The sequence below is a fragment of the Giraffa tippelskirchi genome, chromosome 13 (assembly GCF_054371585.1).
Source record: "Giraffa tippelskirchi isolate mGirTip1 chromosome 13, T2T-mGirTip1v1.2.pri, whole genome shotgun sequence".
NCBI lineage: Eukaryota > Metazoa > Chordata > Mammalia > Artiodactyla > Giraffidae > Giraffa > Giraffa tippelskirchi.
This window is the reverse complement of record NC_137287.1, coordinates 39,414,491-39,437,004: the sequence shown is the minus strand read 5'-3', so window position 1 is coordinate 39,437,004 and position 22,514 is coordinate 39,414,491. Positions and strand designations below refer to the sequence as shown.

At 50.7% G+C, this 22,514-nt stretch overlaps 3 protein-coding genes across 12 annotated transcripts in view; all 3 read right to left on the bottom strand.

Annotated features, from left to right (window-relative positions):
• Nucleotides 1–4,408, bottom strand: part of LOC145531818 (uncharacterized) — a 55,694-nt gene extending 51,286 nt beyond the window's left edge. For all 7 annotated transcript variants that reach the window (XM_081555380.1, XM_081555379.1, XM_081555384.1 and 4 more), the window contains exon 1: nucleotides 1,120–4,408. In XM_081555380.1, coding sequence (XP_081411506.1) covers nucleotides 1,120–1,470 — 351 coding nt within the window. In that variant the 5' untranslated portion in view covers nucleotides 1,471–4,408. The remainder of the gene's footprint in view (nucleotides 1–1,119) is intronic.
• The window catches only part of LOC145531819 (pannexin-1-like), a 28,498-nt gene extending 12,979 nt beyond the window's left edge, over nucleotides 1–15,519 (bottom strand). Inside the window, exons 1-2 of the mRNA XM_081555386.1 lie at nucleotides 14,877–15,519; nucleotides 6,662–6,762 (exon numbers count right to left, since the gene is read on the bottom strand). Of these exons, the coding sequence (XP_081411512.1) occupies nucleotides 6,707–6,762; nucleotides 14,877–15,057 (237 nt within the window). The 5' untranslated portion in view covers nucleotides 15,058–15,519 and the 3' untranslated portion in view covers nucleotides 6,662–6,706. The remainder of the gene's footprint in view (nucleotides 1–6,661; nucleotides 6,763–14,876) is intronic.
• A 4,465-nt stretch (nucleotides 15,520–19,984) lies between these two features.
• LOC145531813 (ferroxidase HEPHL1-like) overlaps nucleotides 19,985–22,514 on the bottom strand; it is a 54,980-nt gene continuing 52,450 nt past the window's right edge. For 3 of the 4 annotated variants that reach the window (XM_081555352.1, XM_081555351.1, XM_081555350.1), the window contains one exon: nucleotides 19,985–21,936. In XM_081555352.1, the coding sequence (XP_081411478.1) occupies nucleotides 21,737–21,936 (200 nt within the window). In that variant the 3' untranslated portion in view covers nucleotides 19,985–21,736. Of the gene's footprint in view, nucleotides 21,937–22,025; nucleotides 22,085–22,514 lie in introns of all 4 variants that reach the window. The other variant, XM_081555349.1, reaches the window with a different exon arrangement.

The window sequence follows — 22,514 nt, the reverse complement described above, 5'->3', positions numbered from 1 at the left end:
AGCTCTAAAATTTCGAATCAGAGAACCCGAAAGCGTCTGCAGTCTGTCTTCACGAACATTTTTTTTCCTTTTTGAAAAAAGGAAAAACACCTTTCCTTTAGAAAACCTTAACAAAGACGAAGCCCAGAAACTTTGGCAAAACACAGCCAAAGCAACAGGCGCTGGAGAAGACACGCAATTTTTAAAAGTTACAAAATGTCCCATTAAGACTGGCTGATAAATTAACTGCGTTCTGCTGAATGCTCCAAAAACTGCGTTTCTCATAGTATTTTCTAATTGCACAGGCTTTAAGAACAACATGGACTTCCCTGGTGGCTCAGAGGTTAAAGCGTCTGCCTCCAATGCGGGAGACCTGGGTTCGATCCCTGGGTCGGGAAGATCCCCTGGAGAAGGAAATGGCAAACCACTCCAGTGTTCTTGCCTGGACAATCCCATGGACGGAGGAGCCTGGCAGGCTACAGTCCACGGGGTCGCAAAGAGTCGGACACGACTGAGCGACTTTCCTTTCCTTAAGAACAGCATGCAAGCTAACAAACGGGGACCTCAAATACATGTGCAATGAAGCATAGCTGATATTCCAGACTACATTTTAAATAGTCCAAAGAAAATGGGAAACTGCAACTGCGGGCTTGTGCAAAGCCCAAACAGGGAAAAAAACAACGGGGCGGTAGGATCTAGTACCCCTGCTTCACAGGCTGGCCGCCCTTCCCTTGCCACCAGGAGAACAAGAAGAACAAAGTTCACACTGAACGTTCAGGGTCGCGCCAGAATATCCTGGGGGTGGGGGTGGCGGTTGGAGATTCAAGCGCCTCGGTCAAGTTCATGGCGGTCCCTCCTGCCCCAGACAGCGCGACAGACGTGCCCCGGGAACCGACGCCGCGGTTCGGGGAGCGTCCTCCTCACAACTCGGCTAAGCGGGAGCCCACAGGACCGGGGTCGGTCCTCCTCCTGGCGCCGCCCCGGCCAGGACGGTCCGCGGGCGTCCCTCAAAGCCTGGGGAGAGGGCACCGCGGCCGGGGACGGAGCCCCGCCAGGCCCTGCGGGATGGCTGCCGCCCCGCGGGGCCCGAGTTTCACCGCGGACCGCCACCCCGGAGCCGCCCACCCGGCGCCCCTTTACCTTGCTGCCACTGCCGCCGCGAGGCTCGGACTCTGCGAGGCTGGAGCCGGGGTTCCCGGTCGAGGCGGCGGTTTTCTGGCCGGGTGGGAGGCTCGGGCCGCCGGGCGGGAGCGGCGGCGCCGCGGGGCCCCGCATGTCCTCGGCCTCCTCGCCGCTGGGGTACACTCCCTGGCTCTCGGAAGGGTGGATGCTCGGGGCGCAGCCCACGCTGGCGGGTAAACGGCCGGCCCGGCACCTCGGGGTCGCCACGTGCGCCGTGTCATCGCGATAGGAAGCGCGGCCGCCCCTTTTATCGCGGTGCGGCCGCGGCGGCGGCGGCGGGCAGCGCACTGCAGCCGCCCCTCCGAACATGCCCTTCCTGAGGAGAGCCGCCGGCTGCCTCCCATCACATCGCCGCGCTCGCCTTGGCCGCGCCGCGCTTCTGGGGAATTTCAGGGGAGGGGATTTGCCCTCTCCAAGTCCCAGAGCCAACAAGTGTCCGCCTCGCGAGCGACGCCGCCCTCGCCATGAGGCGGCGCGACCCCCCGGGGGCAAGTGAGCTCTAGGCTACGCCCGCTCTGGCTCCGGAGGCGCTGTGGCCCCGCCTCCAGAGGCCCCGGGCTCTCACGTCGCTCCGCCGGCCGCCCCACGGATAAATGCCCCTGGTCCGAGGGCTGGTGGCGGAGAAAGCTAGAATAGATCTCTGGCCCTTGAGCGGTGCGGGCCGGAGGAATCCCGTCGGGACAGCAAAGCTCCGTTCAAGCCGGGAAGGACAGAGGGACGCGGACCTGAGGCCGCGCCTTTGAGAAGCGCTGACGCGGTGGCGCGGCTCCGGCTCCGCATTCCATGCCGGCTCTTGCCGGCAGCAAGCCGCGCCCAGCCTCCAGCGGGTGCTGGAGTCCATGCAAAGCAGCTGGGGCGCCAGGCGGCTCCGGGTCAGCCAAGACCCTGGCGCAGAGGGTCCCTTTCCTCTGCCGCCTTCCACACCTTTCCTAGCACGGCCCTGGAACGACCCTGAGGTGCTGCCCGCTCCCGCCTTGGTCCCGGCTACTGTGAAGACCTGGAGGCGTATTCCGGGCTGCAGTCCCTGCTGCGGCGCTGGCACTGCCGCATGGGCTCCAGCGCCGGGATCCCTGCGGCGGCTCAGGCTTCAGGGTGCCAGGGAACCTAAGATCCACAGCCCCCGCGCCCCCTCCAGCAGGGATCTTTAGGGCCCGAGGTGGGCACCGGGCAGTTCCCCGAGGCAGCCGCGCAGAAAGGCCCGGTAACCGGGGAGCAGCTTCGCGCTACCAGCCCTCTTTACTAGCCTAGCTGGTCCAAGCCACTGGCACATGACTTACATGATCAAGTTCAACCACATTTAGCAATAATCATAACACGCCTCCCTGCCTTATAAAAGTACCAACGGCTCAATGACGATGTCTTAAAAGACACAAGGGAAGATTTTTATTACCACCAGTAATTCTACCAAAACTGCAGTGTTTTCTGCCTCTGTGCTGCTGGATTTAGAAGGTAATTTTTCCAGGCAGAACCTTGACTCTTCTAAATAAAGAGTAATTGGTGGAGAAAATGCTTTGAGCCATCAGAGAGTTTGAAAGTCTGTTTCAGACCCTCTGTCCTCCCTGCCCTGCCTCACTGAGAAGTCTGGCCTTGATGACTCCTAGCACTGACCTTGCCTCCTCCTGGCACTCCAAGGTGCCTCCTGGGCCCACCTTTGAATGCAGGACATTGTTGTCCTGGCCTCTCTCTGGAAATCCTTGAGCCCTGCTCTAATTAGGGGTGAGGACCCTTACCCCCAGCTGACTCTGACCCCCTTATCCCCTCGCTGGCCTCCTGCGCCACCCTGTGCTGTCCTGAGCTGGTCACTGACTCTCTGTTCTCAGAGAACTGTTGCATAGGCACCTTAACTGATTTCCACGTCTGCAATTTAGGAACGCTAAATTTAGAGACCTAAAACCAAGAATGAAGTAGGAGCGGGCAGGAATGGTGGGAGTCATTTGCCTACTTCTGGGGTCACAAGGAGCAACCCCCCCCCACTCACTTTTCATCCATGCTCTGGAACTCAGCCTGAACACTCCAGGAAGTCACAGCTTCCCCCCTCACCTCAGCTTCGACTGCCTAGCACCAATTCCACCACAGCCCTCCTTCCCTGGCCATCATCTGAACCTCAAAGTCCCCGAACACTTCTCTACCCGGTTTCCCCCGACCTCTGTGACAAGGGACACAAAAGCAGTCACAGCAACAGAACTAACCCAAACCTCACCGGCATGTGCCACTCACCGGCTCACCCAGGACTCCTGAGCCCCTGTGAAGAATCCCTCCACGTGGATGTGTGTGGAGAGAGCTCACACACCACCCCACTCCTGCTGCAGGAGAGGCACCCCCAGCCATGTGGGTACCCGGAAGTTGGTGGCACGCAGGAAAATATACTCCCCCACCACCCCAATCCATTCTCCCCCCAACTGCAGGGACCCCCAAACAGGACTGCTTGATCCCCCACCAGGCTCAAACTTGTCACTGAATGTCAACTTCAGTTCTTAATCTGCATGAGGTCAATGGGACTGGGAAAGGACTCGGCCAAGGGACACAGGCCAGCCTGGCACCCACCCCCCCACAGGCCATTTCCAGGAGACTCCTCAGTCCTCTGACCCCCTCCCCATTTCATGAGAGACGTGAAGATGCAGCGTTCCACGCAGCTTTATTCTATGTGAAACCCAAAGCAACTTGGTCTCTGGGCCTCTTACGCCTAAGCTGATCCTTTTTTTACAACTGGCACTCCCTCCTGGCTTTATTTCCTCCTCTACCTGGGAGTCAGCTTTCAAAGGCTGCTACTGGCACCCAGTTTTCTGCTCCTCTCCTTGCCTCCCCACTGAACTGGGCTGGAAGCAGCCATAAGCGAAGAGATCCACACCCTGAGGTGTGAATCCCAGTCCTGCCACATGCCCTCTTTCCAACCCACTTTCCTTCACTGTAAATCTAGGATTCATGATATCTACCCCTCAGGGATTAAATAGGCTAACTGATGTCAGATGCCCAGAATGATTACTGAGCACCTGTGTCTTAGCTTGCCAACTTCTCCTGGGTCCTTTCAACACCATCTTCCTGCAGGCCTACCCCCAGACTGCCGAAAACTGCTGGAGGAAATAAAATTACCCCGAGAATCCCTACCACTACAAATCTGTGGCATCAGACTTCAGTTCATTTCTCTAAATTGCAAGATTTTGTACAACGTAATTTTTAAATCTTTTTAAGTCACATTAACATGTGCTAGAAAAATAGTAGAAAAAAATATTAAACTTAGCAGAAGTATATAAAATGTGCAGAGGCAAAGGAAAGCCTTTCTTCCTTTCCCACTCCCTTCCTTCCGTAGAGGTAACTATTGTTAACAGTTTGGACCATATGCTACTAGATCTGTTTCTATGTTAAATAATCACACACACACAGCTATTAGAATATCACAAGCAGGGCTGCAGTGAACATCCTTGAATGCGTCTTTTTCTGTTAAGATGGACTCCTAAAAGGTGAATTGTTTGGTGAAAAGGTATGTACCCTCTCATCCCATCCCAGCTCCAGAAGGGATGAAAGGAAATGAAAACATAGAGCCAGGCTGAGCTGAGTGATTGAAAGGGGGCACCCTTTAGCCACGCCCTCTGCGCCTGGATAGAGAGGATCCAGCCCCCTCAGATAAAAAACCTCTGTTGATCATCCTTTCCAGGCCCCTGGCCGGCTTCCCTTCATTTCTCTCCGTTCTCCCAAGTCCTGAGTACAGTGTTTGAATGTTCCTGCCTTTCTTGGGTAAGGGACTGGATGATCCGCCCCAAAGGCCAGAACCGTAAGGAGAGAGCAGCAGTTCCCATAGGTGAGGACGGCAGAGAGAAGCCCCCGGATGCTGTCCTGACTCCACAACCCAGGTGCGCCCCAGCACTTCTCTCCTCTGTTTGGCTCCGGACCTTGGTACTCAGGATTCTCCTGGAGCTTAGAACTGACCACCCACTATGCACCCTCTTTCTCAGATTGACCCTATTCGCTCTTGCCATTTGACTCCTCCACTCCCAACAAGGGGGCTCAGCCTCCAGTGCCAGCTCCCCGCTACCCTCGACTCCAGCCACGCTTTCCCACCAGGTCAGGGAGTCACAACCTCTCCCACCTACTAGAGACAGTCTCCGATTCCAAACACTGCTGTATTTGGTTGTAAAGGTCAGAGCTGCACTCTGCCAGTTCAGCCAGTGTTAGTTGCTCAGTTGTGTCTGATACTTTGTGAACCCATAGACTACTGTAACCCACCAGGCTCCTCTGTCGATGGGATTCTCCAGGCCAGAATACTGGAGTGCGTTGCCATTCCCTTCTCCAGGGGATCTTCCCAACCCAGGGATCGAACCCAGGTACTTCTTGCTTCCTTTCCCCAGAATACAGGAAGTGAAAGGGAGCTCAGATCAGGGTCTCAGATGCCACTAGGACCGTCTCACAGCCCTGACTGCTCGACTCTCCAGACATAATTCCTTGTGATGCTGAAAACACGACCTTTGGGAGCTCCCATCTCTACCTTCCCAGCCCCACAACGACACTGTCAGTTTCCACTGCAGAGAAAGTTCCTTGTCCGAGGTTCCTAATTTGGAGTGTCCCTATCCCCAGGACCCCATGCTTAGAGAGGCCCCAGTCTTGGTTGATGCTAAACCCAGACCCTCAGCGCCAGATCCTCAGCACCCAGACTCTCAGTCTCAGCCCCTCAGCCCCAGACCCTCAGCGCCCAGACCCTCAGCCTCAGGCCCTCAGCCCCAGACTCTCAGCACCCAGACCCTCAGGGCCCAGACCCTCAGCCCCAGACCCTCAGCGCCCAGACCCTCAGGGCCCAGACCCTCAGCCCCAGACCTTCAGTGCCCAGACCCTCAGCCCCAGACTCTCAGCCCAAGACTCTCAGCCCCCAGACCCTCAGCCCCAGACCCTCAGTGCCCAGACTCTCAGCCCCCAGACCCTCAGCGCCCAGACCCTCAGCCCCAGACTCTCAGCCCCCAGACCCTCAGCCCCAGACCCTCAGCACCCAGACCCTCAGCCCCCAGACTCTCAGGGCCCAGACCCTCAGGGCCCAGACCCTCAGCCCCAGACCCTCAGCGCCCAGACCCTCAGCTGAAGCACTCGGGCTGCCCCGCAGCGTATGAGCTCTGACCGAACCAGAGGTCGAGCCCCCATCCCCCTGCACTGGCAGGAGGATTCCCAACCACTGCATCACCAGGAAAATCCCAAATTTTTTTTGTAATTGAAGTAGAGTTGATGTGTGCGATGCGATTTCCATCAAGAGACTGAGAAACTGAAAGCTTACTCGGTAGCAGGAAGGAAGTGGGGAAGGGGCTGCTCCCTACATCCTGGCGGGTGTAGACTGAGCTCTGAAGGGCAACTGGAAGTGCCTCGTGAACATGAAATGTGTGCACCTCGTGTGGTGCTAGCGGCAAACGCTACTCTTTGACCCCAGAGAATGTTTCTCAAAGTGGGGTCCGGAACCTCAGACTCTTGAAGCAAGTTCATGATGTGAACCCTCTTCTTAGAATATTACTAAATTCTTACCTACCTTCTTAATCTCATTCTCTTGTATGTTCGATACTGCTTCCAGAAGCTACTGACGTGGCGCATCACTGTGCAATGGATGAGGAGCAGGCAGGGGTCTGTGGTCTTCAAACGAGCCAGACATTAAGGAGACTTGCAAAACTGGGAACCAATGCCACTCTTCTCGCTAAGCTTTTGTTTTTAAACTTATTGTTTCATAAAATATATGTTAACATGTAATGGGCTTATATTTTAAATTAATGAATATTTTAAAAACTTCTCAGTTTTAATTGCTAATGTGATAAATACTGATGGATATAACCTACAAACAAAAGCTCTTGGGAAATCCTCAATAAAATTCAGTAAGAGTATAAAATATACAAGTGTCCTGAGACCAAAAAGTTTGAGAACAACTGCCCTAAAGAAACACATTTTGCATGAGGAAGCACATCCAAGGATGTTCACTGAACCACTATTTGCAGTAGAAAAAAGTGGAATGAACCTACATGTCCCTTAACAGAAAGGTTAAGTGAACTAAGGTATAGTCATATAATGGAAAATTATAGGCAAGTAAAAAGAATGAGGCAGACCTACACATAGACACCAAAATATCTCTGGAACCCATTATAGACAAACGAGCAAATGTTAATACATGACATAATATTTTGTTATAAATTTAACTCTGATAAAATGCTAAATAATATCATATTTTTCCATAGGAACATTGAGCAATGTAAAAGGATACACAGTAAACAGTAATAGTAGTTACCTCTAGGAAAGAGATCAAGATTGGGGTATGCTTTTTCTTTAAAAAAAAAAAAAGGCAGGGTATTAATTTTCTCTTGCTCTGAACTTTAACACAAACATATAGACACATGGCAAATTAAAACTATCTGGAAAGTCCCCTCCACCGGCACAGCAGCAGAATGGTGGGGTATCTACTCAAGAGCATCTCAGGGCAGACGCACTGCCCCCAGCCTATCTCATCAGCTGATACACTGAGTCCATGGAGAACCTCTTCATCCTTCATACTGAATATTCACCACGTTCTGAGCCTATTTGGAAGCTGTAATTTTCTCAAAGCATTTCCACTTCCTTTATCCCATCCTAACCGCCCAGCTTCTCTCAATCACAAAGATAGTAGTAATACCAATAATCAAAATAAGAAGTGAGGGACTTCCCTGGTGGTCCAGTGGTTAAGAATCTGCCTTGCAATGCAAGGGACCCAGGTTTGATCCCTGGTTGGGAAACTAAGATCCCACATGCCACAGGGCGACCAAGTACCCCACTACAAGACAGTCTGTGAACCGCAACAAAAGATCCTGTATGCCGCAACTAAGACTTGATGCAGCCAAATAAATAAATTAATCAAAAGGCAAAAAACAATGAAGTGAAAGCAAATTTAATGAGTGCCCAGATGTAGAAATTTGTCAGGTAACTTGACAAATTCCCAGTAATGATCCCCTTCCTATAATTCTGTAGCAATATATTTTGAGGAATTTATCTACTAAAGATGTAACAAGCTGTGCAGGCAAGTCGGTCACTTTGTCTGTTGCTTGTCAATTTCCTGGTTTATTTCTAGATGTAAGGAGATAGCTGGGTAAATGAGATACATAAAATCATACACTCTGGAAACCAGGAGCAAGGGGACCCTTCTAAGTGCTGGAAGATTCAACAACAAATGAACTTTCCAGACAGCAACCAGCCATTTAAGTTTAGAATGCTGAAAATGTTCCTACACTTTGCGATTAGATTTATACACGATTTGCTGAAATACTGAGACCTTTAGTTTAGAGGTTTATGTTCAGGAGTGTTCCTCACATTGCTATTTGTATTAGCAAAAAATTGCAAAAGGTTCAATTTCCATACACCTTTTCGATGTTCACTTTGGTAGCCAGCAAAAGGCAAGTTTGTCAGATTTAAGAATGAGGTAAAATCACCCGAAATGAAGTTTGGTTTTTCAAAAGCAGGATACAAGTTGTCAGCTATGTATATATAATAAGAGTGGGGGGAAACACACAAAGATTTGACAGGGGTTACCTCAGTGTTGTAATAGTACTGGAATTACTGCTCTGTTCTACATTTCCCATGTTTTCTACAGAAAGTCATATCTTTATAATCAGATAAATATACACATATGTAAATGGCCTTTGAGAAAAAGGAGTGCAAGCTTTAGAGAGGATGAATAAGTGGGAAGAATCCTCCCTTTGCTAACACACTCCCTGTGCCCCATACGGAGCCAAGCTCACCTCGGTGCTTTTTCTCTCGGAAACAAACGTCCCAGCTGCCCCCAGGCAGCCCCAAGGGACATGGCTGCACCCAGCTCACTCACTCAGCCAGGGTACGGTGCTCCCCAACTGCGCCCCCGCTCTGGACCAAACTCACTGCCCCAGGTAGGGGGTTGAGAAGAAAGCAATCCAAGGAAGCAACCTGCAGAGGAAGGGTGGGTGTCTGAATGGTTTCTAAAAGGATGCTGCTAATCCAAACCTAGATTCTGCAGATTTCAAGACATATGTTCAGTTTTTGCTAAGGATAGGAGTTGCATCTGTTTCGAAATAATAGAGTTTTCCCCCCACAACTTCATCTTCTTTTCGCATTTTCATTTCTCTTTGGAAAAGAGAAAGGGATCCGAAAATAACTAAATATAGATGTAAGTCACTGAGTTCTTTAAAGTCGGGGAAGAATGGGCATTGACACAGAACAAATGCTATAAGGGTAAATTCTGTTATCTTTTTAAAATCGATCTCATCATGACTAAATGTTTGATTATCCATCAGTTCACATTCTTTGCTCTATTATTGTTACTCCAGTTCTCTCCAATGACATTATACAGAGTTTTCAAATATTTTTGATGGTGATTTTTTTTTTAAGACAAACTTTCCAAGATACATAAAATCCTATCTTACAGACAATAGAATAACTAACACTCGGGATCTCAAAATTCTAAAATCCTACTGACATCCTTGGTGACTCCATTCCTTTACAAACTCCACTGAAGGCCTACTATGTATCAAGTTTTGTGCTGGACACTAGGGACAGAGCAGTCAACCCCACAGAGAATAAATGGTCCCTGACCCCAGTGAACTTACAGTCTGGTGGGGAGACAGCATTCAACAATTATGCAAATAATGAACAAATTGGAACTTGGGCTAAGTGCTTAGAAGGAAACCCTCTGCTTTGAGAACACATCAGAAAAGTCCATGGAAGCTTGCAACCTTACTCCTGAAGGAGGTCATTCCTTTCTTAAAACGAGGAACACATCAAAATTCCTCTTCCGTTCTTCTGAGTCACATTTAGAGGGAGCTGGAGCTGGAGGGTACACAGGCGCATTGACTTTTCCTTGCAACACTAACTCAGGAATGCAGAACTCTCCTGGAGAATGACTCCATCCTTCTGGAAACTGATACTGGTCTCTTCTCTTTTCCTTTCAATGCTGGGAGGGGGGGCGGCAGTTACAGAGATTTCTGTACCAACAAGCCTGATGTGTAATCGTGGAAAATCAGGAAGAACCTACACGCACATCCCTAGGGAAATGACTGGGTGAACTATGGCAAGAACATTTCACCCTATGGAGTATCTGTCTGCCTGTCTATTAAAAAACAGTGAGGTGACACTTCAGTACTGACACAGAAGGCTCTCCATACCATACTGAGTGGGAAAGTGCAAACCACTATGACGTGACTCAGTTTGGTTTAAAAAAGTGTCTAAACTTTGTATTTATGCAGAGAAAGGGGACTTTTCAGCTGTACACAGTGTCCACGGTGGTCACCTCTAACACACGGGGAAGGTTTATGAATCCTTTACCCTGAGAAGGTATGTAGGTACTATCTGAACAATAGAAATACAAAAAAAAAAAAAAAATTAACAAAGAAAAACACGTACGTATCAGTAGCCTCTCTGGACAGCAGGAATCCTTCTGGAAGGGGACCAGGATGCACCCCTGGTGTTTTGGCTTCAAATATGAGTTGAGGATGTTCTGTTTTGGGACCTTTGCCCTGAGACCCTAAGTATTAGCCCATTCTCAGAGACATGCCTGAAAAGAACACTCAGCTTTGCCACCTGCTGCACGCTGAAGGCAGCCTGAACGCGTTCCCAAAGGTGTGCCTACACTCAGCCACAGAAGAGCAGATGACAGAGCTGCTGACTCAGCTGGAGGAAACAAGACGGGAGCTGGGCGTGAACCCCTCTGCAAGAGGCTGCAGCTGCCTGTCCCCTGGCTCCCTGGGGCTGGCCGAGCCCCTGCCCTGGAATGACAGCAGCAGAGACCACATCCCTTGGTGGTGGTGACTGCAGAGCCACAGCTGCCCACCGGGAGGGCAGCGGGAGAGCAGGCTCCCTGGGTGGACCAGACGCCCCTCCCCAGGGTCTAGCGGTTACCCCTGCTGTTTATCTGGTCTGGCCAGACCAGGACCCGGCAGGCAGCATCCTGCCAGGTCACAGGGACTCTGCTCTGCCAGTGTCTCCTAAGGAGCCAGGTTGGGGCTCCAGAGTCAAAGCAGACCCCAAGGGAGAACACCTCGGCCTCGGGTCATGCACAGCCCTAAGCCAAGGGCACTGCAGACCCAGCAAAAACCCCAAGAGCACGAATCCCATTCAGGGTCTGGTCTGTTGAAAAGTAGCGTTCTTCAATGCTTGAGATAAATACTCCTAGAATTGCAGAGCGTGAAGGCCATGTAGCCCAAATATGCTTATATTCTACACAGAGCTGTCACTCTGCTATTTCCTAAACTCTCTCTAGATACAGAAATATATAGAGATAGGCAGATAGTCAGGGTGACAGATGCTATACCTCTAGAGGCATCAATCAGGGAAAGGTGTGTTAGGAATGAGGGTCCTTCTGTAGCACAGAACTCTGACCCCCTGCACCTGCATATGGCGACAGCCGTGTGTTCTCCAAGCCACACAGAATGACACTCAACCGCCTGAGCCATACAGATTGACACTCAACCGCCTCCCACAGAGCCTTCGACATTTCAAACAGATTCTCCCTTGCCCCAAAAGTGCTCCAAAAGGGAATTTGAGGTACTTGCAATACATCCTATGCTTGTACGTCAACTGGAGCAACCGGTGCCTCCACTCTGGCCGTATCCTGCAGTACTATCATCAGAGCGAGACCTCAGGGAGGGAAGCAGGACTGACCTCACCAGGGCAGCCCTTGTGTTATTAAATGGCATGGGGACCCCAGCAACAAGGAGGTCTCCCCGTACAGGGACCCCTCACCTCGAGCTGGTGAATTCCAGGTTGGGACCTGGCCACTGCAACCTCGATCCTGACCTGGCCTCCCTCCCTGGATGCCCCTCCCCGCCTCAGCCCAGCCGTTCATCAAGGGCGGACCCAGGAGAGCTCTCTCACATGCTCCTGCATTTCTTTCACCGCATCTTAATTGAGCGCTTGTTGTATATAAGATATGATGCAAGGCAAGGGGAGAGGAAAAGTGAGGGCTGAAAACACGCGTCAGCACTAACTCGCTCTTCTCTGGCTCCCCTCGCACCGTCTTACCAGCCCCAAGTCACAATCAAATTTAAACCATCTTCTGCTATGCATCAGTTAGTGTGGAATCGGGGTTTTTTGTCCCCCTACCCAGCTTACCCTCTAGGGGAGCCAGGCACGCAATGCTTTAGAAGAGCTGAGCGAAGTATCAGGCTCAACCATACCAGGGGCCTATTTTAATTCTTATATCAATCCAACATCAGCAGCTCACTATGCAAAAGCCTTTAAAACTCTCCAGCCGCACCTCAGAAATTAAACGATTCTCCTAGCAACTCCCTCCAGAACGGCTCTGCTTGTAATTCCGGCCGTGGCAGGGCAGTCAGGACCAATGAGCAGTGACAGCTCCAGGTTGCTGCAAAGGCCGCCAGTGTGCCCTCCACCGTGCCCGTGGGCACCAGCCCCTCTCTGCCCTTCCGCACCGCATCACCTCTGTGATGACCCACAAACGCTGCATGGACGGCTAGGCAGAGCCCCTTCTGCTCCCACCTCCCAGAGCGTGTAGGACCCCACCAGACCAGTTCCACGCACTCTTTCCTGTACCTCTTCTCTCCTCTCTGAAGTCTGTCTTCTGGCTTCATCTAATGTCGTCCCTGGCCCTGCCTTCCTCCTCTCGAATGTCCTAAAGCTCTCAGTATACAGGAGTCTGCTGACAGCTTCACCCAAGTCCCTGACACCTGGTGCTCAGAGCTTAATACTGTCCTGTCATTGAATCACACACTGCTGAACCACGTTACCTCCAGTAAGTCTGTTCCTGTGCCCAGCTGGATGGTAAACTCCTACAGAGAGGGGAGAGGACCACACTTCAAACTCCTTCAATGCCCCCCCCACAAAAAAAAACAGCATAGGCTCAGCCTCCCACTGGGTAAACCTATCCAAAGCAAACGCCTTTCAGACAGCCCACCAGTTAGAAGGGGTCGACAGCACTCTTAGAGTCCCTGGAATACGTGGGCTAGAGGTGAGGTTTGATCACAGAGGGTACCCAGCTCCTGGTATCAGATGGCTGCTCCCCCACAGCAGGGCCCACGTCTCCCCAACTCCTGGGTCCTCAGCGCCCAGCACTGGGTACTCAGGAAACATTCACTGAAGGGGAAGATCATCTCCAGGATCCATGCTACTTTGTGGTTTTCCCTTCTCCCGGAAGCCTCAACTCACGGGAAGGCAGAGGGAAAGCTTCGACTATCAATGCCTGCCCAATGACATGGAAAACTGAAGACGACTTTTCAAAATGAATTTGGTGACTTCCTGCCAAGTTGAACAATTCTGTGGTGCAGATCACAAAATCAAGCTCACTGTAACCTTTTTTCTAACCAACTCTTCCCTCAACTTCACTATTTCTGTCAATATCACTCCCAATCACCAGGCCTGCAGCCTTCCTGGTATCTCTGATCACTTCGGCCCTTTGGGGTCTCTGGAAAGCTACACACCCAAAAGTGTGGCTCCTTGCTCCTGGAAACCCCCCTTCTAGTCGTGGGGCCCACACTCACACGAGACCTTAACTGAGGCTGCATCTTTATGGCATCCTTCCTAGCTTGAACCTCCTTCCCTTCACAGACCTTACACACTACCCTCAGCCTCTTACTTATTAAGCGCTGTTTGCAGCTAGTCCAGTCTCTACTCAAATCATAACTTTTCACTTTTTAAAACATCAAGTCTTCTGTTCTGTTCTCACTGACTCAGGCCCATATTCACTCTCCTATCCCGGAAACCCTGACCAATCCTTCTGCCTCGGCGAGGATACTCGCTAGCTGGGTCTCTCCTTCCAGGAACTGGGCCTTCTCGGTCATCTCAAAACCCCAGCAGAAGTCTCAACTCTGCTTATCCACATCCCACCCATGGGCAGGGGCTCAGGGCCAGCCCAGCTTCTCACACAGGCTTTCCCCATCTTTCAGCCCACCCGCCCACCTCCGCTCCACAGAGCTGTGTCTGGCCTCACACGCTGCCTTCCTGTTGACTCCAACACTTTCCTCCCCACCCCGCCCTCGCCCCTGCCAAAGTCAGAACAGCTGATAAGGAAGACCAGCTGCTTCTTACCCACCTGATCCTGCCCAGACCACCAACTTTCAGAACCTCACAGAACTGTTGTTGCTATGACACATGAGAATTTACATGAAGGCGATTCATTCATCTCACATGCAAATAAAAGACCATCCAGGTAGAGGATTTGGATATCCTTCTAATACTGGCCAAGAGCAGTTATTTCCCATCATTCACAACCCTGCAGCGGCTAAATCTCAGTATACGTTAATTAAATGTAAGACAAGGGAGAAAGCAGTTTGATTGGGGTACTTTTCCTCATATCCTCCATTTAGACACTCGGGAGCTTCTCTGATAAAAATTTTGGATGACTGCAGAAATGTGGGGGTGGGGGGGAGAGGAGACTGTTGTTCCAGGCAAATCTAATGACAACGTCGCCGGTCTTAGGAGTGAGGCTTGAAAACCAAGCCACAGTCAGCAGCAGGCACTGAGCGGGCACATTGCCAGTAAGTCATCAGTGGGCAGCAGGGAACAGGCGAATTGGGGTGTGTGATACGAGCAGGGTCCACGGTTGGGGGGGTTGGGGGGAGCGGGGAGAACGTGGACAAAGAATGCTTCAGACTATCAATCTGGCTACCTTCCTTCCCAACGTGCCTGCCCATGACAACGGCGAGCACCGCCAGGGGCGCGCGGTAAAATCACTTCCAGCCAGAGACCAGGGCACCTCTGATAACGCCGGCCCAGCCCGCCCCGATCCTGCCAGCTCCGGGCCTCACCAGTGGAGATTTCTTGCGCGAAAGCCAGCGAGATGAGCAGCAGAGGCAGCCCCACGGCGATGCACGTGACCATCTTGTCCTCGGCCAGCTCCAGCCGCAGCCCCTTAAACTTGGACTCCGAGGGCTCCTTCAGCAGGAAGTCCGAGAAGACACACTCGGTGGCAAGGTGGGCAATGGCCATGGCTGCGGCGCGCCGGGCTGTGCCCGGCAGGTTCGCGAGGCCGGCCTGGGGACCGCCGGCATCGGGAGGGCGGTGCGGCGCCTTCGCTGTCACCGCCCGCGGGTTTCGCTTTCCCTTTGCCGGCTCCCGGTGGCTCCCACATTCCGCCGGTCTTTGTACCGTGATGCGCCGCAGCCGCCTTCTCCGGGCGCCTGGCCTGGCGGGTCCCGGGGCTGCTCCGCGGGCACGGGAGCCCGGGTTGCACCCGTTCTTCCACCGCCGGCTGGGGCGCAGCCACCCCAGCAGGTCCCCGGGCTCCGCGCCAGCCGCCGCGCGCCCGAGGGCGGGAGTCCGCGGCCGAACAAAGCGCGAGTCCCGTCGCGAGGCCACGGTGGCGGCCGCCGCCGCCCCGCGTGCTCTCCCGGGACCTCGGAGGAGCGCGAGCGCCGAGGGGCGCGGCGTTTCTGGGAGGCGCGGGGCGCGGTGGGCGCGGCGGCGCCCGGCAGCCCAGGGATCCACCCCCGAAGGGAGGGTCCGGGCGAGCGGCACCTCGGCGAGTCTCGCGCGGCTCCCACCCTCATCCCCTCCTCTTCCGGGCGCCGGGAAGTTTGAAGTCCCTTCCGAAAGTGACCTGTCACCTTGTGGACCGGACGGTCCCCGTCACCCCCAGCATTTCTGCATGGCGGGATCAGGTCAGAAGGCGGTGCAAAGGCCTCAGAGAGCAACGGGCGCCATAAAAGGCGATCGAGGGGGTTAGACCGAGCGAACGTGGGAGCGGGGAGCCGGACTTTCGGAGGAACACTGCGGGCCAGGGAGGCGCGGGCTCGGGGTGGTGAGCCTGCGCCTGACTCGGTCTCAAGGGTCTGTGCTTCGCCTCCCGTTTTGCCCGCAGGAGCCTCGGTCTGGGATGCTGAGAAACAGTCAAGAGACGCTGTAATCAGCAACATTTGGAGCTGCTGGCAGGACCTTTGAACAGGAGGGCTCCTTGGGCCGGGGCTGCCTTCGCTGCTCTTTGTACACGGGCAGGTCCGTGCAGGCAAGCCTCTTCTGTGTGTGCGCTCACCTGCCCTGTGTACATCTCCACCCCGCCCTGCCCTCGGAGCCCTAGTCCCAGTCCCATGGCCTGCACGACCCTCCGCTTAGGGGACTCATGGGACCAGGACCGCACGATGGCCAGGACCACAACCCTCATCTCCTCTCGGCCTGAACTCCAGTCTTCCCCATCTTGCTCAAACCAGTGCCATCCGCCCATGCGCCCAAACCAGACACCTGGACTGCCCTGTGTAACAGTACCGTCTCTCCCTGCTGCCTTAACCCATTTCCAAATTCTCTGGCTTCCTGCTCCTAAATATTGAACATCTGATCATTTCCCTCCACCTGCGCTGCCATCCCTCTGCTAACCACCTACAGGTAGGCCCTGCAGGCCCCCAAGCCCTTCTCCCCAGCAGCTGCCAAAGGGAGCTTGTAAAAGCTCCAGTCTTACCTTATCACTCCCCTACTTCAAGTGTACCTGGTTTTTAGGATAAAATTCAAATTGTTTAGCATGGCCACTGCCTGCCTTACCAGTTTCACTACTTTCCCTTCAGTTCTTCAACTTAGCCAGCTCTTGCCTCCTCCAGACCTTCACCTGCCCCAAAACACTTCCACAGTAGCCTCTTTGCCTGGCCTGTTCTGCTGGGTCTCACTTTCCCTGGAGAGTCTTCCTTGTGAACACAAAACAGGATTAGACCCCTTTGTTAAATATTCTTGTGATACTAGCTGTGGGCCTTGAGAAAGTTACATGCCCCCTCTGTACCTCAGTGTTTTCATCTGTAAGGTGATTCTACTGCTTAGGATTGAGGTAAAGATCGAAAGAGTTAATATACATAAGATGCCTAGGACATTGCCTGGTGACTGATGAGTACTGTGTATATGTTATCCATTACTGTTCCCCTCTATTTTTCCTTCTTAATGAAGATCACAATTACAGTTCAACAAGTATGTGTTTAAGTCATTGATTTAGTGTTTGTCTCCCCTTTTATAGCTATAAGGTGCATGTAGGGATTAAATAACACATCCTCCCCTAAATCCTCTCTTCCCCTTCTCCTTACTCCGGTGTCATTTGTTAGAAGGAAGCCAAAGCAGCTGTGGGCCTCATAGCTATGGTTCCAAAACTCTTGTTTTGTTTGTTAGAGACCCTTGACATTTGGATATGAAATCTTTTGTGACCAAAATAGTCAAAGTCAAGAGAGTTAAGCTCACTACATGGCCTTTTCTGTTTATATATTCATTCATTCACCTAAGTAATATTTGCTGAACAACTATTGTGTATCTGCACTGTGGTCTGCGCTGGGGTGCAGCAGTCAGTAAAACAGGTCTGAGGTCCTTATTTCCATGGAGCCTAGATTTCAAGGAGACAGACAAAAGTCAGACTAGCAGGTAAGGTGGATATGTCCCAGGATAAGGGCAACTAAAGAAAATAATGGAAATTGGAAATAACTTGAAAGGGGTACACTTTAGAGAAGGCAGTCTGGGGAGCTTACATCTGAACTAGGAAAGAGGGTGAGCGTGCTGGAAACAAAGGGCATTCCAGGCACAGAAAGCAGTGTGTGCAAAGGTCCTGAGGCAGGAAGGAATGAGCAGGGCACAGGAACTGATAAAAGCTGAAACAGGAGTCAGAGGTAAAGCTGGAGATGTGGACATGATGGGCAGCCGAATCAGTCTGAGTTTTATAGATGAAGGTAAGGAGTTTGGATATTATTAAAAGTGAAACCAAAAGACAGTAAAGGAAATGCACCAGGTTGTTTTGTGATCGGATTTGGAAGAACACTGCTGCGCCTGTGTGGACCGTGGTTAGAGGGACAGAAGTGACCCGGAGAGGCTGGTTAGGGACTGCCACCATGATCTGCTTGAGCAGGATCTGTACTCTGTAGCCCAGAAGGAAATACATTTTGAGTTTATTAGCATAAAGATGATTTTCAGATCTGGGAAGATGAGTGACATAACCTATGGAGGGGGTATAACAAACTACTGCTGACTTGGTGGCACACGTTTATCTTTATCTCCTTGTCTGCACCGGGTCCTCACGGCAGCGCAGCAGGCCTCTCTAGTTGCATGTTTCAGGCGTAGTTACCCCTCAGCATGTAGGATCTTAGTTCCCCAGTCAGGGATCGAACCTAAGTCCCCTGCATTGGAAGGCGGATTCTTAACCACCGGACCACCAGGGAAGTCCCACATTTATTTTTTAACAGTTCTGGAAACCTGAAGTTCGAAATCAGTTTCACTGCAATAAAGTCAAGGTGCCAGCAGGCCTCCAGAGGCTCTCGGGGAGAATCCAATCCTTTGTCTTTTCCAGCCTTGAGAAAGCATTCCTGCATCTCCAAAGCCAGCAGCATAGCATCTTCCCTCACGTGTCCCATATCTCCCCCATCTTTTTTTATAAAAACACCATGCTTGCATGCATACTCAGTCACTCTTTTGTGTCCAACTCTTCCCAACCCCATGGACTGTAGCCCATCAGGCTCCTCTGTCCATGGGATTTCCCAGGCAAGAATACTGGAATGGGTTGCCACATTTCCTCTTTCAGGGGATCTTCCTGATCCCAAGGATCAAACCCATGTCTCTTGCATCAGCAGGCAGAGTCTTTACCACTGTGCCACCTGGGAAGCCCCATAAGAACACTGTGGTTACATTTAGGGCCAATCTGGGTAATCTAACATAAACTTCCCATCTCAAGATTTGTAACAATCATAGCTGAAAACTCTTTTTGCTGTACACGATAACATTCACAGGTTCAGGGAGTGGGCCCTGGAAACTTTGGTGATGTTATTCAGCCTGCCCCGGAGAGCCAAACGAAGAAAAGGGCCCAGTTGAAGTCGGGAGGCATGCTAAGATGTAAATCAGAGGAGGGAGAAGGAACTCGCAAGAGACTGAAAGGAAATAGCTGCTGAGGAAGAAGGAAGGTTGGCAGGCCATGTTATGGAGCCAGGGAACTAGAGGGTATCCAGAAGGAAGGAGCTGCCAAGTGTTACTGAGAGGTTGAGTAAGATAAAGACCGGGAAGAGGCCATAGAATGTGGAATCATTTCCATTATCATTATTATAGTCGTGATGGTTTTGATAACAGCAGACTGGGGTGCAGAGTTGGGCAGGGCCCTCTGGAAGGGAAACCATTGGAACGGGTGGAGGCATGCATCGGGTGAGGAGACAGACAAGTGTGGACAGCACTTTCAGTTCTGCTATCAAGGGAACAGAGGACCTGGGTTGGAGCAGGTTATGGAGTTAAAGATAACGATTGTTTGTTTCTGTCCGTTTCTGATGGAAGGTATTGCTGATAACTTCATGCAGGAGGGAAAACTGATGACTGAGGGAATTAAGTTCTTGAGAAAGCAAGAAGGGATGCAGTCTGCAGAGTCCAGGGAGAGACTGGCCCTGCCAGGAGCAGGCGCACATCTTCTATTGTAACAAGAGGAAAAGATGTGTATAAGTGTGATTGATTTTCTCAGGAGAGTGAGGCTGAGCATGAAGAAGTGTGGTACCTCTGAGAAAACAATACTGGGTGAGAGTCATGTTATCTGTGAGCTTCCCAGGTGGCTCAACGGTACAAATTCTGCCTGTCAATGCAGGAGAAACGGGTTTCATCCCTGGGTTGGGAAGATCCCTTGCAGTAGGAAATGGCAACCCACTCCAGCATTTTTGCTGGAAATTCCATGGACAGAGGAGGCTGGTGGGCTACATTCCACGGGGTTGTAAAAGAGTCAGACGCAGCCCAGCAACTAAACAACAACAACGTTATCTGTATACATATATTGTCACTTTGTTTCATTTCCTCTAACAGTACAACTAGGATAGTTGCTAAATATCTAAAACATAATTCTCCTTTAACTAATTGCCTGCTCCAGGTAAAAAATGTACCTATTGCTAGACCTGAGGTAGGGCGATGAAAAAAAAAAAAAATGTAAATAGCTATCTTTATGATATGTGAAACTTTATTAAAAAGAGAAATGGTATAATCAAGCTACTTTGTGGTTTCATTTTCATTAAAAAATAAACTAAGAGAAAAGGAAAAGACAACTAAATCATTTGTTTTCTAGGTCAGTTATAAATAAGGCATTTATCATGATTGTTATTATGAAATTATATAGCCTACAGATGTCTGAAAACTAAGCACATACTACAAAATCACATTATCAGTGGTTAGCAGTCTGGAATTCAGATCCTTGGGTACCATGTTTGATATGACATTCAAGCAAACTGTGAACAGAACTATTAGAATTTGCACCCTGTTTATGTAAGACTACAGCTTCTATCAAATTACGCATTTCCCGTCACCAAGATGAAGATGAGACAATATGAAAGGTCCCTCCACCACTATTTATTAGGTCCTGCTTATTCACTTGGACAGCCCCGTGATCCACTGCTAAGGCAGATGTACTAACAGCCCTCATCTCGCAGCAGCATGGGCTAAGGGCAATTTCTCAGTCTAGTAATAAACAATGTTGCTTTTATTAATCTTACACCTGGAGCTGAGGCATACATATAGAGAGTATGGATTGCCTCTTAATGGGTTGAGTTTAGTTGTTCAATATTTTATTTGGCATTTGAGACTTGAAAACTGTAAAACCATATCTCAAAGTTGATGTATTGGTTTAAAAATTTGCTACTGGGACTCTCTTTTACTAGCCTTTTCTTTCCTCTTCCCATCAAGACTATGTCTTTGTCCTCCCAGCCAGTCAGCTGCATTGATGAATTCCTTCTGGTGTCTTTCACATGATGACACTGTCTTTATTTCATAAAAGATGGAGCCTGGGAAAGATCCTCCTAACAGTGAAAAATCAGACTCAAGAGTCAAGGCCAGGCTTGCTTCCTGCCAAGTTTCCCTCCCGCCAAGTTTCCCTCCCCTTGGAAGCTCCCACTAAACTCTCAGGGAGTGTCTTGACTCAGTGGGAGAACCTAGCCTGCTATTTCAGATTCCAGCCCTCCACATTCTGAAATACAAATTCTCTGATTGATTTTTGAAAATACAAACATTGCCACAGAAACATATTGTAAAAAATGTACAAATGAAGTGAGTTGTAAACATTCAACTCAATGTAAACATTCAAGTATCTCTACAGGTTTGCATAAAAACAGTATTTTTTTTAAAAAAAAGGCATGTAACTTTGCTTCTTGTAGCAAACAGTGCACAGGCTATTTATATTTCAAGGGAGAAGGCCAGGGGAGCTGGCTAAAGCCTCCAAAAAAGTCATTTGGTCAAATTTTATCAGCAGATACTGATTTAGACATTTTCAGGGACACCCCAGAAAGTTCTTTTTCCTGGAACCACTAAGGGAAGCGCCTTCCATAACAGAGATGAAAAATCAGTACCATTCCAGTTAGATGTCTGAGGCATTGTAACTCTTTCCTGAAACTGTCCCTCTATAGAGACTTTGATGGTAATGAAGCACTGTCCAATCTAAGAATTATGAAAGATAGAAAACAAAGGTATCTTTCAGACGGTCTTCGCACTTCGATGAGCTCATTCAGAGAACAGACTGGGTCTGCTTTCTCAGTCATGCCCACTCTTCCTTTTCTATTTTATACCTGAGGATTATTCACAGCCCCTTTAAAAATAAAGAAAGAAAAGCACATTGCTTTGAATGTGTTCCAGAGGATCGGAGCCTGACCCGGGAAGCGGGAAGCGGCGGCAGGGTCCTCAGGGAGCGGTGCCGAGGACGCCGGGGTCACAGGGCGTCGGTGGGGAGCGCGCAGGACTGCACCTCCTGGTATGCCGCCCGCGGCCTCGCGGAGCACAGCCTGAGCGAGAGGACCACCGAGAGGACCAGGGGGAGGAGGCCGAGGACGAAGAGGATGACCAAGGCTGCTCTGGCTCCTCTGGGATCCAGACTCTGGCCAAAGAAGTAGAGCTGCTCCTTGCCGGGTTCTGTGCAAAAGAAAAGGGAGCGGTCAGGCCACTTCCCCTGCAGAGTGAATCCCGACCATTGACTACAGGGTCGGGGCGGGTATCCTTACCCTTAGAGGGCTCGGATCCGGATGCACCTCCCGAAGGAGACTTGGTGGAGTATGGAATCCTGTTGTTTGGACAAAGAAGACAATGTGATGGTTTATAAACAATAGAAGCAAATTCTTTTCACTACATGAGTTGTTTCCAGAGTTAAATCATTTCACCAACAAAGACTTGATCCTATCAGTATCTGTAAGTCTGTTGGATAGTCACTGTGCCTATTTCATGCCAGTATACATGCTGTTCTTACCCCATCCACCCTGCAAGTTTCTGCTCACCTGTTAAGATATCCACCCGTGGAACCTGGGTTCATGTCCCCCAACCTGTTAATCATTGCCTCCTGCTGCTGTCACTGAACTTTATCTTGGCATATATCATAGTCTACTACAGTTACGTGTCTGTATCTCTTAGTTGACTCTGAGCTCCTTGGAGGCCCTCATGCTTCCTATTTGCAAGGTCTGCAGGAAGCCTGGTACTATCAGCTGGCATCACAGACA